General features: G+C 40.7%; 1 protein-coding gene across 7 annotated transcripts in view; it reads left to right on the top strand.

Annotated features, from left to right (window-relative positions):
• The window catches only part of robo1 (roundabout, axon guidance receptor, homolog 1 (Drosophila)), a 291,196-nt gene that overhangs the window by 243,861 nt on the left and 31,630 nt on the right, over window positions 1-15,705 (top strand). For all 7 annotated transcript variants that reach the window (XM_053239792.1, XM_053239793.1, XM_053239791.1 and 4 more), the window contains 4 exons: window positions 3,474-3,708; window positions 5,724-5,845; window positions 9,788-9,959; window positions 14,401-14,604. In XM_053239792.1, the coding sequence (XP_053095767.1) occupies window positions 3,474-3,708; window positions 5,724-5,845; window positions 9,788-9,959; window positions 14,401-14,604 (733 nt within the window). The remainder of the gene's footprint in view (window positions 1-3,473; window positions 3,709-5,723; window positions 5,846-9,787; window positions 9,960-14,400; window positions 14,605-15,705) is intronic.

Here is a 15,705-nt window from a genome sequence, read left to right as displayed (position 1 = left end):
CTATGCCTGTGAAACCCTCCAGACCTGCCCCTGTACCTAAGAAAACTATTCACAAAAGGCTTGACTAAACAAATATGTTTTCAGCCTAGACTTAAACACTGAGACTGTGTCTGAGCCCCGAACACTAAGTGGAAGGCTGTTCCATAACTGTGGGGCTTTGTATGAGAAAGCTCTACCCCCAGCTGTAGCCCGCATTATTCGAGGTACCAACAAATAGCCTGCATCTTTTGATCTGAGTAGGCGTGACGGATCATAAAAGACCAAAAGTTCGCTCAGGTACTGTGGCGCGAGACCATTTAGTGCTTTATAGGTCAATAGTAGTATTTTATAATCAATACGAAATTTGATTGGGAGCCAATGCAGTGTGGATAAGATAGGGGTGATGTGGTCATATCTTCTGGTTCTAGTAAGGACTCTCGCTGCTGCATTCTGGACTAACTGGAGCTTGTTTATGCATCTACTGGAACATCCAGACAGTAAGGCATTACAATAATCCAACCTAGAGGTAACAAAAGCATGAACTAATTTTTCTGCATCGTGTAGCGACAATATATTTCTTATTTTAGCAATATTTCTGAGATGAAAGAAAGCAATCCTAGTTATATTATCTACATGAGCTTCAAAAGAAAGACTAGAGTCGATAATCACACCAAGGTCTTTTACTGCTGCACATGATGAAACGGAAAGGTCATCCAGAGTTATTATGTAATCAGAAAGCTTACTTCTAGCTGCATGTGGTCCTAGTACAAGTACTTCTGTCTTGTCAGAATTAAGTAAGAGAAAGTTAATAAGCATCCAGTTTCTAATGTCTTTTACACATTCCTCAACTTTATTAAGCTGGTGTCTGTCATCTGGCTTTGCTGAAACATACAACTGTGTGTCATCAGCGTAACAGTGGAAGCTAATACCATGCTTACGAATAATTTTGCCCAGAGGTAGCATATATAAAGAAAAGAGCAGTGGGCCTAAAACAGAGCCTTGCGGAACACCAAACTTTACCTTAGCATGAGAAGAGAAGTCACCATTTACGTTTACAAACTGATAACGATCAGTCAAATAAGACCTGAGCCAGGAAAGGGCTGTTCCCTTAATGCCTACTACATTTTCTAGTCTATTGAGGAGAATAGCATGATCAATGGTATCAAAAGCTGCACTAAGGTCAAGCAGCACCAGCAAGGAGACACAACCCTGATCAGAGGCCAGTAGTAAGTCATTTACAACTTTTACCAGTGCTGTCTCTGTGCTATGATGAGGCCTAAATCCTGACTGATACATTTCATGAATGTTATTCCTATGTAAGTATGAGCATAGCTGCTGTGCTACAACCTTTTCAAGGACCTTGGAAATAAAGGGGAGGTTTGATATTGGCCTGTAGTTGGACAGTTGACAGGGATTGAGGTCAGGTTTTTTAATCAGGGGCTTGATAACTGCTAATTTAAAAGATTTAGGTACATAGCCAATGCTAAGGGAAGAATTGATTATCTTTAAAAGAGGTTTGATTGTTTCAGGAATTAACATGCTACAAGTCCTGTACTTAATAGGGACAGATGTAGGAGAAGCAAGGCCTGAAGATGTTTCACCATTCCAAAGAACTTGGTCATAATATTGTGACATTTGTAGATTTTCCAGAAAGACACGAAGCAAAGTCCTAGCCACAAGCCACTGCTCTGTAGTATGCTATTTTGTGCTGAAGCCCTGAGCTGAGTTTTGGTGTTTGCGGTTAGCTCAAAGAGCTCAAGATCCTGCTGGAAACAGGCACGAGAGATTATCTGCTAAGAGATAGCTTCAGGCCACCAGAAGTCTGGGAGACTCCGAGCTGGAAGTGTGTGATTTCCTCAGACGATCAAGTGTTTCCATGTCATTTCTTTACAGTTTGCCATTCCATCTTATCATCACTACGTTGTGCTGTCAGTATGTCTTTCCCTGGCGTGTGATCTTCGTGCTCTTTACGGAAAGTTCATCCTGTCCATCTCAAAGCCATGAAGACAGAGCTTCAATAATGAGAACTGTCAGTTCCAGCTATGATGCAGTGACACATAAAAAATTTAATTACTTTACCACCCACACTGAATGCTAGTCACCAAAACCTTGGCTTAAAGAGTACATTTTTTTCATAATTTAATAATAAATTGCTTAATATGGCACTTCTTACCGAGAAATCCAGAAAATCCAAATCAGAAATTCCACCAACACTACCATAAGAGAACACATTTGCATACTGAAACCTGATAGGCTCTTATATTTTATGATGTAATAACACTTGTTTGATGCTCATGTTTTAGATTAGTACTTTGACCAAAAACACATTTTACAAACTTGGTTTTAATGATCATAAACGTTCCTGTTTCCTGTAATCTACTCTATGTTAATGTGCTTATCTGGCTATCTTATTATTACATTATTACATTATGTTAGCTAACACTTTTTTTGATTTGTCAGTTAGGTTTCCATGCAGCCAAAAGGTGAACTGAGTAACACAATGGAGCTTTACTGCTCTAGCTAAATTTATGATTTGTCCACTCCTAATGTCAGTTTGCATATCACCGGTTAAGTAGCTGTCCTGTAACTGTGCTGTAACGCTGTTGATTAGCTGTGCTGTAATGTTGTTGATTAACTGTGCTGTAACGCTGTTGATTAGCTATGCTGTAATGTTGTTGAATAGCTGTGCTGTAACGCTGTTGATTAGCCGTGCTGTAACGTTGTTGATTAGCCGTGCTGTAACGCTGTTGATTAGCTGTGCTGTAACGCTATTGATTAGCTGTGCTGTAACATTGATGATTAGCTGTGCTGTAATGCTGTTGACTACCTGTGCTGTAACGCTGTTGATTAGCTGTGCTGTAATGCTGTTGATTAGCTGTGCTGTAATGTTGTTGAATAGCTGTGCTGTAACCCTGTTGATTAGCTGTGCTGTAACGCTGTTGATTAGCTGTGCTGTAACGCTGTTGGTTAGCTGTGCTGTAACATTGTTGATTAGCTGTGCTATAATGTTGAATAGCTGTGCTGTAATGTTGTTGAATAACTGTGCTGTAATGCTATTGATTAGCTGTGCTGTAACACTGTTGAATAGCTGTGCTTTGACATTGTTGATTAGAAGTACTATAATAATGTTGAATAACTGTGTTATGATTTTGTTGATTAGCCACGCGGTGACGGTGATGATTAGTTGTGCGCTAACATTGTTTTTAGCCATGTTGTTGATTAGCCGCACTGTGACATTGTTAATTAGCCATGCTGTAGCATTGTTCATTAGTTGTGCTATAACGTTGTTGATTAACTGTAATATAAAGTTGCTCACTAGCAATGCTGTAACGTTGTTGGTTAACTGTGCTATTACGTGGTTCATTAGCCATACTGTAACATTCTTAATTAGCCGTGCTGTAACATTGTTCATTAGTTGTTCTGTAATAATATTGATTAGCTGTGTTGTAACTTGTGATCAGCCGCACTGTAACGTTGTTGTGCTGTGTGTGCAGGTGGAGCAGCAGTCCCAGTACATGCAGGGCTATAAGGTGATGTACCGCGTGTCGTCTGAGTCGGGGCAGACGCGGAGTGACTGGGCCGTGTTCGAGGTCAGGAGTCCTGCCGAGTACACGGCCGTGATCGCTCAGCTCCGCAAAGGCACCACCTACGAGTTCAAAATACGACCCTTCTTCAACGAGTTCCAGGGCACGGACAGCGACATCAAAGTGGGCAAGACGCTGGAGGAAGGTGAGGACTTCCTGTTTCTGCTCCCATCACTCTCTTAGCAGCGAATTAAACTTCTGTCATGCATTTGATGTGCATATTATTACACTGGCTTCCTCATGGATTCCTCGAGTCCATTGTGCGCTGAATTGCATTTCAGCTGCAGCTTTTTTTGAGCACTCAGAGCCAGAAATGTGTGAAACAGCAGTGTGAAAGCAAGCCAAACAGCAGATGGGAAAATTGAAATGTATGAAATGTGTACTCAAACACATGCCTCGCTAATTGATCATAGGGTGTGGACGTCTGTGGACCCTTTATTCCACATGGATTCATTTTACTCGCTGCGTGTGTGTGTGTGTGTGTGTGTGTCAGAGTGTTTGAGTGTATGAGTGAGTGGGAAATGACTGTGTGAAAAAGGTTTAGAAAAGCAGCTGGGTTTGCTCTTAAGGTTTTAACTGCCCGTTAGAGACTTGTTTTCTGGATTCACGCTCAGTTTTACATTCACAGCATAACAGAGAGCCTGAATTACTTCAGTATTCAGTGCATACTTATATATCCATACTGGTGCCATGCATGTTATTAAAGGAAAAGTTTAGGCAAATATTACATTTACACAGTTTTCCCTTTGTGTATTTAAGCAGTCAAGACACATTTGGTGCAGCGAAGTTTGTTTGTAGCAAGTAAGAGATGCTTATAGCCTCCAGCTCAGCGTTGTACAAACTTCATCCCACTCGCTCAGTTGTTCTTTCTCACAAAGACTTGCTGATGTGGTTTGTGACACACTGTTATCTATAAACATGAACAAAAGTACATCACCGAGATAAAAAAAAAGCACAAAATAATGCAACAGCTGAATCAGATTCGAGTAAGAGGCGTGGCCTAAATTATGATGGTAGAAGTATATGTTAAAAGATGCTGCGATATTACAGCTCACATTTGATTTCTAACTTGATGAAACTGTGAGTCTGTGATTCAAGGCATGCAGTTTCATGATGGTAAGCTAGTAGCTTTAAGTTTCTTAGTGATATGGAAAGCTTTGTAACAGCACACACACTAAGTGTGCCTTGGCTGATCAGCTACATTTCGAGTATTGGGGGAAAATTGGTGTAAATTTCACTTTAGTACTGTTCAGATGGGATTAGATTTCCAGACATGCTGTATGTCTGTTAAGTAACGTTGCTGGAGGATGTCTGTAGTAATTATGATCGATTCGCACGGGATAAGTGATCTTGTGTATAAATCACAGAGATGGGCGTGTCTTGTTCTACACACCAGGGATTAGAAACATTACAGGGAATGAAAACCAAAACCAAACAAGATTTGTCATTCTTTAGCCTAAAAGGCCTAATTTCCTGTCCAGAATCTGTCACTTCCTGCATGCATGGCTACAGGATTATGTGAGGTTAGATAGCTGCTATAGCTGGGTTTTTCGAAGACGGGGTGAAAATCTGCGTAGAAAAGTACGATTCTGTCAGCAACAGATGACACTATAAAGTAGAAAAATACTCTGAAAATGATTAAAAAATATAAGTGAAGAACGTTCTTTTAACCCTTCTCTTATTCCGTTTTAAGACCGGCGTGCACCACCGGAGCAGGAACGTAAAAAAAATATTGTTTCTGTTCAGAATTAACCAAAAGGAAATATAAATAGTTTCTAAATGCTGCTTTTGCACACCTCATTATCTAATTCAAACTTTTTATGAGTGATTGTTGCAGGGGGCGTGGCTGTGCAAGTTTGAGTGTTAGTAGGTCACATGACCATAACATATCTGTAGCCTGTGTTAGGAACTCAGTAACTTACCTGAAACCCTTGTAGCTTCGCTTCTCTGACATTAAACATTATTTTATTGATTGGAAGACAACTGAAAAAAGTGTAGAACTTCTTCTTGGAGTATTTTTATACTGAAGAAATAGATATGCTGGTAATAAAGCCATTACCCTGCAGCCTTGTTTATAACTAACCCAGTCTGAATAGGGCTTACATCTGTTAGCAGGTATATAAGTGCTGTGTTGTGTTGTGTTGTGTTGTGTTGTTTTAGCCCCCAGCGCAGCGCCCAGAGGTGTGACCGTCACACAGAATGGAGACAATGGCACGGCCATCCTGCTGTCCTGGCAAGCACCTCCTGAGGACGAGCGTAATGGAGTGGTCCAGGAGTACAGGGTGAGCACACACACACACACACACACACACACACACACACACACACACACACACAGAAGAAGACAAAGGGCTATAAAGAGGTTGAGAATACGCTGACAGTCTGCTAACTGAGCGAGACTGGCTCACATTAAACGGAGGATGAGGTGCAGAGGAGAAAGCGCTGTGCTCTGCTGCCACCTAATGGACAAAATGGAGAATTAATTCTGGTGTGGTTTGGATTGTAAATTCTCCTGAAACAGTAGTGTATCCTATATCATTCCTTACTAAAATATACTGTGACATCATCAGTACAGCATGTGCGATATGATAACAAAAATGCATACATGTTAGAAGTAATATATTTTATAATAATATAATTAATAATAATCAGATAAATATGTATATGCACATGTTACATATTAAGTACAGAAATGTTTACATGCATTATGGCAGAAAATAAAAAAGCACATTTTAGAAGAATATAGTAATTATATTTAAATTATTTTTTAAAATTAATATTAATTAAAATAAATATACAAATACTGTTTGACTACACACATAATTTATATATTGTACACATTAAGTACATAAATATTGTATGTTATATTATTATTATTATTATTATTATTATTGTATGTTATGTTATATTATATATGTTTTGACAGAAAAATAGAGTAAACAACTATGTATATACAATACATTAATATGAATACAGATACATTTTATTAAAATATATTAATGTTAATACAAAATAAATATCTAAAATAAATATAATAATATATAATATATAATAATTTATATAAACAATATTTAATATTATATATATATATATTATTATATATAATATATTATATATATATATATATATATATATATATATATATATATATATATATATATATATTAGATTGTGTATGTATTATATTTATGTTAAGATGTTAATGTTAGTAAAAACATTTTATTAATATTATTTAAAAAATATCTGAAATGAATTATATAAATAATAATAATAATAATAATAATAAAGTGTACTTCATATTCCTTATATTTACTTATAATATATTAGGATATATCTTGACAAAATAATATTAGCAAATCTAAATTTAATTATAAGTGTACATCATACATAATTTGAGCATTATTGTCTCTATATTTTTTATGTACTTTCTATTTATTTTATTTTTTATAATATATTAAAATTTATTTTAATAAAATAATAATAAATTTGAATAACAAATAGAAAAAATATGTAAGTTTGCCTATAAATCATATATATTCTACTATATTTTATTATATATATTTGATATTTATTCATTCTGTTGTTTAATTATTTATTCATATACACAGTTTGTCTTTATCCAGGGATTTGAGGGGATCTGTGGAAATTTTCTGCAGCTGTTTAGTTGTTATTATTTTCTTTGTATTTTTGTATTTTGTGTTTTTATTTCTCTCTCATTTTTTTTCCACTGTGCAGTCATTTAACATTACATTACAAATCGCTGATCATTTTCCAGGCAACTTTTCTGCCGGTTGCGTGTGATTTCACGCTTGCTGAATGTGGCGTGACTGAGCGACTCGTTCCTTAATCACTTCCCCTGTTCACTACCTGCCTTAAAAGAGCCGTGAAGGATTCTGGGCCAGGTTTTATTCTGTTTCTCTGCGAGCCCACAGGGAAGCTAAAGCTTTTTTAGCAAACTCTCAGGCAGACGGGCAGGAAATCTCCATCAAAACGAGATTAGTGTGTGAAGGTGTTGAGCTAGCTGCTGGCCAAAGTTCCATCACTATCAGGCTGTTATTGCTCTTGAGTATGAAAAGCGCAGGGTTGAGTGCACACGGCTGGACGTGCCTGAATCAGTTTAAGTGAACAGTATCGGAGGTTCTGAGTAATGAAACAGCTTTATATTGCCAACGCTGATGAGTCAGAGTTCGACAGAAGCACATGTTTAATTACCTGCAAGAAAAGCAATCAACCTTGCCTTTTACGATCCCATACAGCCTGCGGTACTGCACCAAGGTTAAATAAGTATGGAATAAAACACAACGGGACGGGAAAGTCCTCTGTCGTGAAAAAAATTCCCGGGTCTGGAGTTTAATTCTGCTCACTTTCAGATCGGGAGAAGTATAGAAATGTTGAAATCATATTATAAAAAAAAAGTACTGATGTTCTGTTATCAGAATAAAATTCAAAGTGCTGGTTCTGAAGGCTGGTTTAATGTTCACACACTCGCCTGCATGTTTCATGGACATCAGGAGGATTGAAAGCGACATCCACTAGATGGCACATCAGAGCCAAAGCATCCCTGTCCGCCTGGTCTGTAATGTTTACGATTTTATGCACAGCAACGTTAAACACTCTGACAAGCTCTGCTGTCTTTAAAACATTACACTGTCATCGTGATTGTTGTCATGGTCTGCATCTCAAATTGAAAACTCTGACCTTTCAATTAAAAGTATTTACTCATCAAGAAAATCCAGAAACCTGCTACACAAAACAGACCTTTCAGTATGTTTGAAAGCTACATGAGAGGTTTTTAAATTTCAGAAACTGGCACTCAGTAACAGTCTAGAATAGTGCACAGATATGCGGTTTAACACACAACACTAGTTTGTTTAGTCGTGTGTGAGCACAGTGTCAAATGGTGCTGTACACACCTCACTGTTTATGTTGGTATTGCACTACAAGGACGCATGGATTTCTGAGGATGTGCATAAGCCGTGCTAAATGACCACGGCAGCCATTTTGTATACACATAGTTAAAGTCAAGTATAATCCAGCCTTCAGTCAGTCATCTTTGGACATTAACTTATACCCAGCATATGACTTTACTTGCTTTACCTTAACACTAATTAGCTAGTAGCTAGAAAACTGTTCTGTCTGGATATTTTTTGTGAGGAAAGTACAAGAACAAAGAGTTAACCTTAGCAGCTAGCAGGTTAGATGTTATCTAACCTGTTATCATACTATGTTAGCTAAATAATTTCAATTTTAATTGAATTAAGAGAATTCTGCAAGATAAGCAAATCTCTTAAATTTTTAAACATTTTCCTCAGACAGAGTGACAGTTTGTTCAGCCATGTTTGTCAAAACTTTCAGGTCCAGCTAATTATGGAGTTATGTAACCCATCAACAGGGTGGATTAAGGTCTACACAGGCCCCTAAGCGCAGGGATTTTAAGATGTTCTAGTTTAAGTCTGAGGATGAACTCTTCCACTTTGAGTTTTATGAATCAGTTTCTTAGACAAGTGAATTTACTGAAAGGCTACCAGGAAAGCTAGGTAACCACATTCATTAAATTCATTCCCAACATGCACACATTCATTCGTAATCTTATGCCTAATAAGCAGAAAACGGCTCAGTATTGTCACATTGACAATAGCACATTACATTACATGAATCATATAAACGTTTGCATCCCTGGATATTACTGTCAATGGTTTAACGTTTCTATCATAGAACAGTTGTCAAATATTACTTTAGCTACTTAGCTTGCATCTTATGTCGCACTCATTCACCGTTAAAACTGAAGTGTCGTGCGGCTTCTGTAAAAATTAAATCCCACCTTCTTTGATTTGATTGGCCATCTCAAACATTTTGACATTGAGGAGCGCTGCTAGACCGCCGAAGCAGACCACCCTAAAAATGTACCATTTTTAACTTATTGTCATCCTAACAACATACATAGGTTCAGAGTTTACAAGTTTACAGAGTTTACAAGTGAAGTTGACATAGGGAGGGGTGACGTTGCCTGTTATTTTAAAATCTCCATCCAGTAACACTAGTAACTACTACTGTAGAATTAATAATTATGGACCAATCGAATACATGCATGGAATTAGGTTAGCCTGGGCATTAATCTGCCCCTGCCCGTCAAGGATACAGCCTTCGCTCGCTTTCTTTAAATTTAGCCAAAATTAGTGAACTGGACCTGAGGAATTAACATGAAAGCTCTTCTGTTCACTCAGGTCTGGTGTTTGGGAAACGAGAGTCGTTACCACATCAACCGCACAGTGGATGGTTCCACCTTCTCCATGGTGATCACGGGTCTGGTCCCGGGCATCCGTTACGGCGTGGAGGTGGCAGCCAGCACCGGAGCCGGACCCGGAGTGAAGAGCGAGATCACCTACTTCCAGCTGGGTGAGTCGATTCAGCCAAGACTCACCATACCTCACTACACCTCACCTCACCATACCTCACTACACCTCACCTCACCATACCTCACTACACCTCACCTCACCATACCTCACTACACCTCACCTCACCATACCTCAACACACCTCACCATACCTCAACACACCTCACCTCACCATACCTCACTACACCTCACCTCACCATACCTCACTACACCTCACCTCACCATACCTCAACACACCTCACCATACCTCAACACACCTCACCTCACCATACCTCACTACACCTCACCTCACCATACCTCACTACACCTCACCATACCTCAGCACACCTCACCTCACCATACCTCACTACACCTCACCTCACCATACCTCACTACACCTCACCATACCTCAACACACCTCACCTCACCATACCTCACTACACCTCACCATACCTCACTACACCTCACCTCACCATACCTCACTACACCTCACCATACCTCAGCACACCTCACCTCACCATACCTCACTACACCTCACCTCACCATACCTCACTACACCTCACCATACCTCAACACACCTCACCTCACCATACCTCACTACACCTCACCTCACCATACCTCACTACACCTCACCTCGCCATACCTCACTACACCACACTGCACCGCACCTCACTACTCCACACCGCACCATACCTCACTACACCTCACCTCACCACAAGTCTCACTGCACCACACTGCATCTCACTACACCTCTCACCATACCTCAATACACCTCACCTCGCCATACCTCACTACACCACACTGCACCGCACCTCACCTCACCATACCTCACCTCACTACACCTCACTACACCTCTCACCATACCTCAATACACCTCACCTCGCCATACCTCACTACACCACACTGCACCGCACCTCACCACACCACACCTCAATACACCTCACCTCACCATACCTCAATACACCTCACCTCACCATACCTCACCGCGCCTCACCACACCACACCTCACTACACCTCACCTCACCACACCTCACTACACCTCACCTCACCATACCTCAATACACCTCACCTCACCATACCTCACTACACCTCACCTCACTACACCTCACTACACCTCACCACACCTCACTACACCTCACCTCACCACACCTCACTACACCTCACCTCACCATACCTCAATACACCTCACCTCACCATACCTCAATACACCTCACCTCACTACACCTCACCTCACCATACCTCACTACACCTCACCTCACCATACCTCACTACACCTCACCTCACCATACCTCAATACACCTCACCTCACTACACCTCACCTCACCATACCTCACTACACCTCACCTCACCATACCTCACTACACCTCACCTCACTACACCTCACTACACCTCTCACCACACCTCAATACACCTCACCTCGCCATACCTCACTACACCTCACTACACCTCTCACCACACCTCAATACACCTCACCTCGCCATACCTCACTACACCTCACCTCACCATACCTCACTACACCTCACCTCACTACACCTCACTACACCTCTCACCACACCTCAATACACCTCACCTCGCCATACCTCACTATATCACACTGCACCGCACCTCACCTCACCATACCTCAATACACCTCACCTCACCATACCTCACCGCGCCTCACCACACCACACCTCACTACACCTCACCACACCTCACTACACCTCACCTCACCATACCTCAGTACACCTCACCTCACCATACCTCACCGCGCCTCACCACACCACACCTCACTACACCTCACCTCACCATACCTCAATACACCTCACCTCACCATACCTCACTACACCTCACCTCACCATACCTCACTACTCCACACCGCACCACACCTCTCACCACACCACACCTCACTACGCCACACCACACCACACTGCACCACACCAAACCTCTCACCGCTCCGCACCACACCTCACCACACCACCACACCTCTCACTGCACCACACCTCTCCACACCTCACTACACTACACCTCACCACACCTCACTGCACCACACTACACCTCACCACACCACACCACACTGCACCACACCACACTACATCTCACCACACCACACCACACTGCACCACACCACACTACATCTCACCACACCACACCACACTGCACCTCACCTCACCGCACCTCACCAAACCTCTCACCGCTCCGCACCACACCTTACCACACCACCACACCTCTCACTGCACCACACCTCTCCACACCTCACTACACTACACCTCACCGCACCGCACCTCACCACACTGCACCTCACCTCTCACCACACCTCACCATACCACACCATACCAGGTTCCAATATATGATCTAGTCTATTAAGTAGAACTGTTTTAATTTTAGAAATTCTGAAGACGTAATATAGTTTTGTCACAATATGCAGTATTTGGCTAACAATATCACGCCATTCTTGAGGTAAAAAGAGCTCTGGGCAGCAGATTCTTGGCATAAGATTAAAAAAAAATTTCTCTGTGTATTTTAATCAACTTCGATTTTTAATTGCATACAGAAAGCGTTTCGTTCTTTCATGATGTATAACACTGAACCACCCTTCAAGCCTTTTCCACTTTGTTACCAATAATTAAACTTAAATTGTTCTGAATTCACATCATTTTACTGTTTTGCATAAATTGTTCTTTCAAGCTCCTTAAATCTTGTAATGCAGGTTTTTAATTTCCATTGTTGTAAGCTATTTTTCAGCTTCCTTTGGAAAGTTCTAAGTGTTTACTTTTTTCACTTCCAGAAAGTGTGAACGTGTCTAAAATAATAAACTCAGTGTACCCAGTGTTGAATGACAGCGTTTAATCTACTTACATTAATGCTACATGAATTAAAGTTGAGTGATTGCTGTGAAACAGTAAAATACATTTTTACACTTGAAGTCAGAAGATAAAGGGCAAACTCGTGTCGGGATTTAAGACGACAAAGGATGAACCTCACACAGACACACACCTGCACGTTCAAGGGGACGTTTTACTGCGGTGTGCTTTGAAGTATCTGACAGGTCGAGGAGAAGCGGCATTGTAAAAAGATGCCACAGTTTTTCTGTCGTCGAGCAGCATCAAACCCACCCCCCCCCCCCCACCCCCCCCTTCTGACCTGCTCCAAACACACCAAGGAATATCAAGATACACCACGAAAGCCTTTTTGACCAAAGCTCAGCAAAGCTTTTACCAAGGAATTTAGCTGTAAAGAATGTGAATGCACATTTTCACCTACCTGGTCATTTCCCAGTTCCCACCCACTAGCCCTTGTCATGCAACAGTGAACAACCAGGGAGGGTGAAGGTTAACACGTGCTTCCTCTGAGACCCATGAAGCCAGCCAATCGCATCTTTTCAAACTGCCGCGGGCAATGTAGCACACTCGGAGGAAAGCGCTATCTGCCCTCTTCCACATACATGAGCTCACAGAGGCATTTGGCTGTGGCATGGTCAGGATTTGAAAGCTCAATCTCCAGATGATAGCATGAACGCTTTTCTGTTGTGCCGTGACATTGTGAGCCGAAATCCCAGGAACACTGACGTGGCTGGAATCTACTGGAATGAGACGTAGTACGTACAGGGTGATTAAAATAAATGTTAACACTTATATGACACTACAATACCATGGGGGACTGATAGCCCTCCATCCATGCCACAACCTTTCTTCTTTGCTCCAAACTCAATCTGGTAGCCATTTCACCAAGGAAGGAAGGAAGAAAGAAAGAAAGAAAGTTATTGCCAGTAAGTGTTAACATAGTGTTAATGCTTTTTTAAATCACCCCAGGAAACAAATAAATTACAAGGGAATAGCTACTGACTGGGGTATTTGATCAAAACTATTACCACTTAACAAAAATAAATAAAGAAATAAATATCTGGAAATTCGATAATATCCCAGGTTTTAAGGGCGAGTGAACTCACACACATGGAGGGACAGGAAGACAAGAAGAATTAAGCATGTACACAAGAGGGACTACCATGGAGCTTTGAGCATCTGGGTTTGAAGAAAAGTAAAGCTTTTGCCTCCAGCTTCAAGATGTCTCTTAAATGATAAAAGCGACTAAAACAAAAAAAAGATGAAAACAGTGCAGGGGGGGAGAGAGAAAAGCAAGTCAACGGGAAGAAATGTGCGCTGGGAAGGATGGGCCGAGCTCCTTTTATGTGGCGAGCGAGTGTGAGACAGAAGCAGACGCTTTGTTGTCTGCTGTTTCTCCAGACATGCCAGGCATTTTTTTATGCTTCATAACTGGAAAAACTGATCTGTAGACCAGAATTCCAAATTAGAGTTTGAATTACTCTGATTAGTTTCGTTAATTAGAATTAAATCTAATTAAAGAAGAAAAATTAAAGCTAATTAAATTTATTGAAATGTGTGAACATCATCCAGTCCTGGATGAAAAACTAGTTTTTTTCTGCCTCTTGATGTGCGTTTTTTGTTTCTCGTCTTGTCTCTGCTCCAGACTCCTCAGGGAAGATGACTCAGTCCATAGTGGACCCAGAGGACACACTCTCTCAGCAGATCTCAGACGTGGTAAAGCAGCCAGCCTTCATCGCCGGGATCGGCGCGGCGTGTTGGATCATCCTCATGGTGTTCAGCATCTGGCTGTACCGCCATCGCAAGAAGAGGAGCGGCCTGAGCACGAGCTACGCCGGCATCCGCAAAGGTACGCCAGCAAACTCAGCAATGACTTCTTCTGGGCAGCTGTTTTTAAGGTTTATTTTGAGCTAAATGTTTTTAACTGCGTGCCAAATATTTTTAGACAGACTGTTTTAAAAGGAAAAACAAGTAAAATTAGAAGTTAAATACTAAATGCAGCTAGTGTGCAGAAATAACAGACTCCAAATCTTAGGGTGCTTTCACACATATTATCCAGAATCAGAGCGAAATTAATCTTTTTGGTTTGGTGGTTGGTTTGTTGTTGTTGTTGTTTGTTTGTTTTTTCACCGAAGATTGCCCTGGAGACAATTCTTATCGTCATACTTTCACATTTGTTTATTCACCATTGATCATGAGGTTTGTTAACTAATGCTAGCAAGATATCTTCTGGTGCTGAACTATGGTAATTATTAAGCTAATTAAAAAAAGTCATATGTCTTGGTGGTGTAGGTCTGAAAACGGTCTCCTAACACTCCTTCATTCTTTGGGTCAGACAGAAAAAGTAAAACAAACCAAGTGTGTGTAGAAAGCACAGAATCTACCAAGCACGGAGCCAGTGCTAAATAATTGATTAGTTAATTATAGAAATAATCTTCCAGTGTGAATCCTGTGTTTATTTTCTCTTTTTCTTCAAAATCTCCAGAACACGTGGCATTTCTGCAGCACTACAGCTCTGTCCTTTGGCTCAGTTTAGCAGCTTTTTAAAAAAAATGCTGCAACCCAAAACAAAACACAGGCATGTTTGATTCACTTCCTGCTTTCGAGTCGATTCTGAGTCGAATCGCTTTCTCACTAGAATTCACATGATGTGTTCTCACTTGACTAAAGAACCGTACCAAGGGGAGAACACCTGATAATAGGGTTCTGTTCAAACATACTAAACACCACAAATATGAAAGCACACTTAGATTCTTCTTTCTGTTGGCGTTAGATGAGTAAGAGGTGGTTTCGTTGTGTGTTTGAAGCAGTACTGAACTTGACGGTGCCTTGAGACTATGACCTGAGCATCTTTAAGTTCCTACATGTAAATAGATTATGTAAATATATCTCTTTACCATGAAGAAACTTTGTTCCTTATATTAAAGTGGTTAAAGTTCAGCATTGAAAA

This window comes from Pangasianodon hypophthalmus, chromosome 14, assembly GCF_027358585.1.
Source record: "Pangasianodon hypophthalmus isolate fPanHyp1 chromosome 14, fPanHyp1.pri, whole genome shotgun sequence".
Taxonomy (NCBI): Eukaryota; Metazoa; Chordata; class Actinopteri; order Siluriformes; family Pangasiidae; genus Pangasianodon; species Pangasianodon hypophthalmus.
This window is presented reverse-complemented; position numbering and strand designations above follow the sequence as displayed.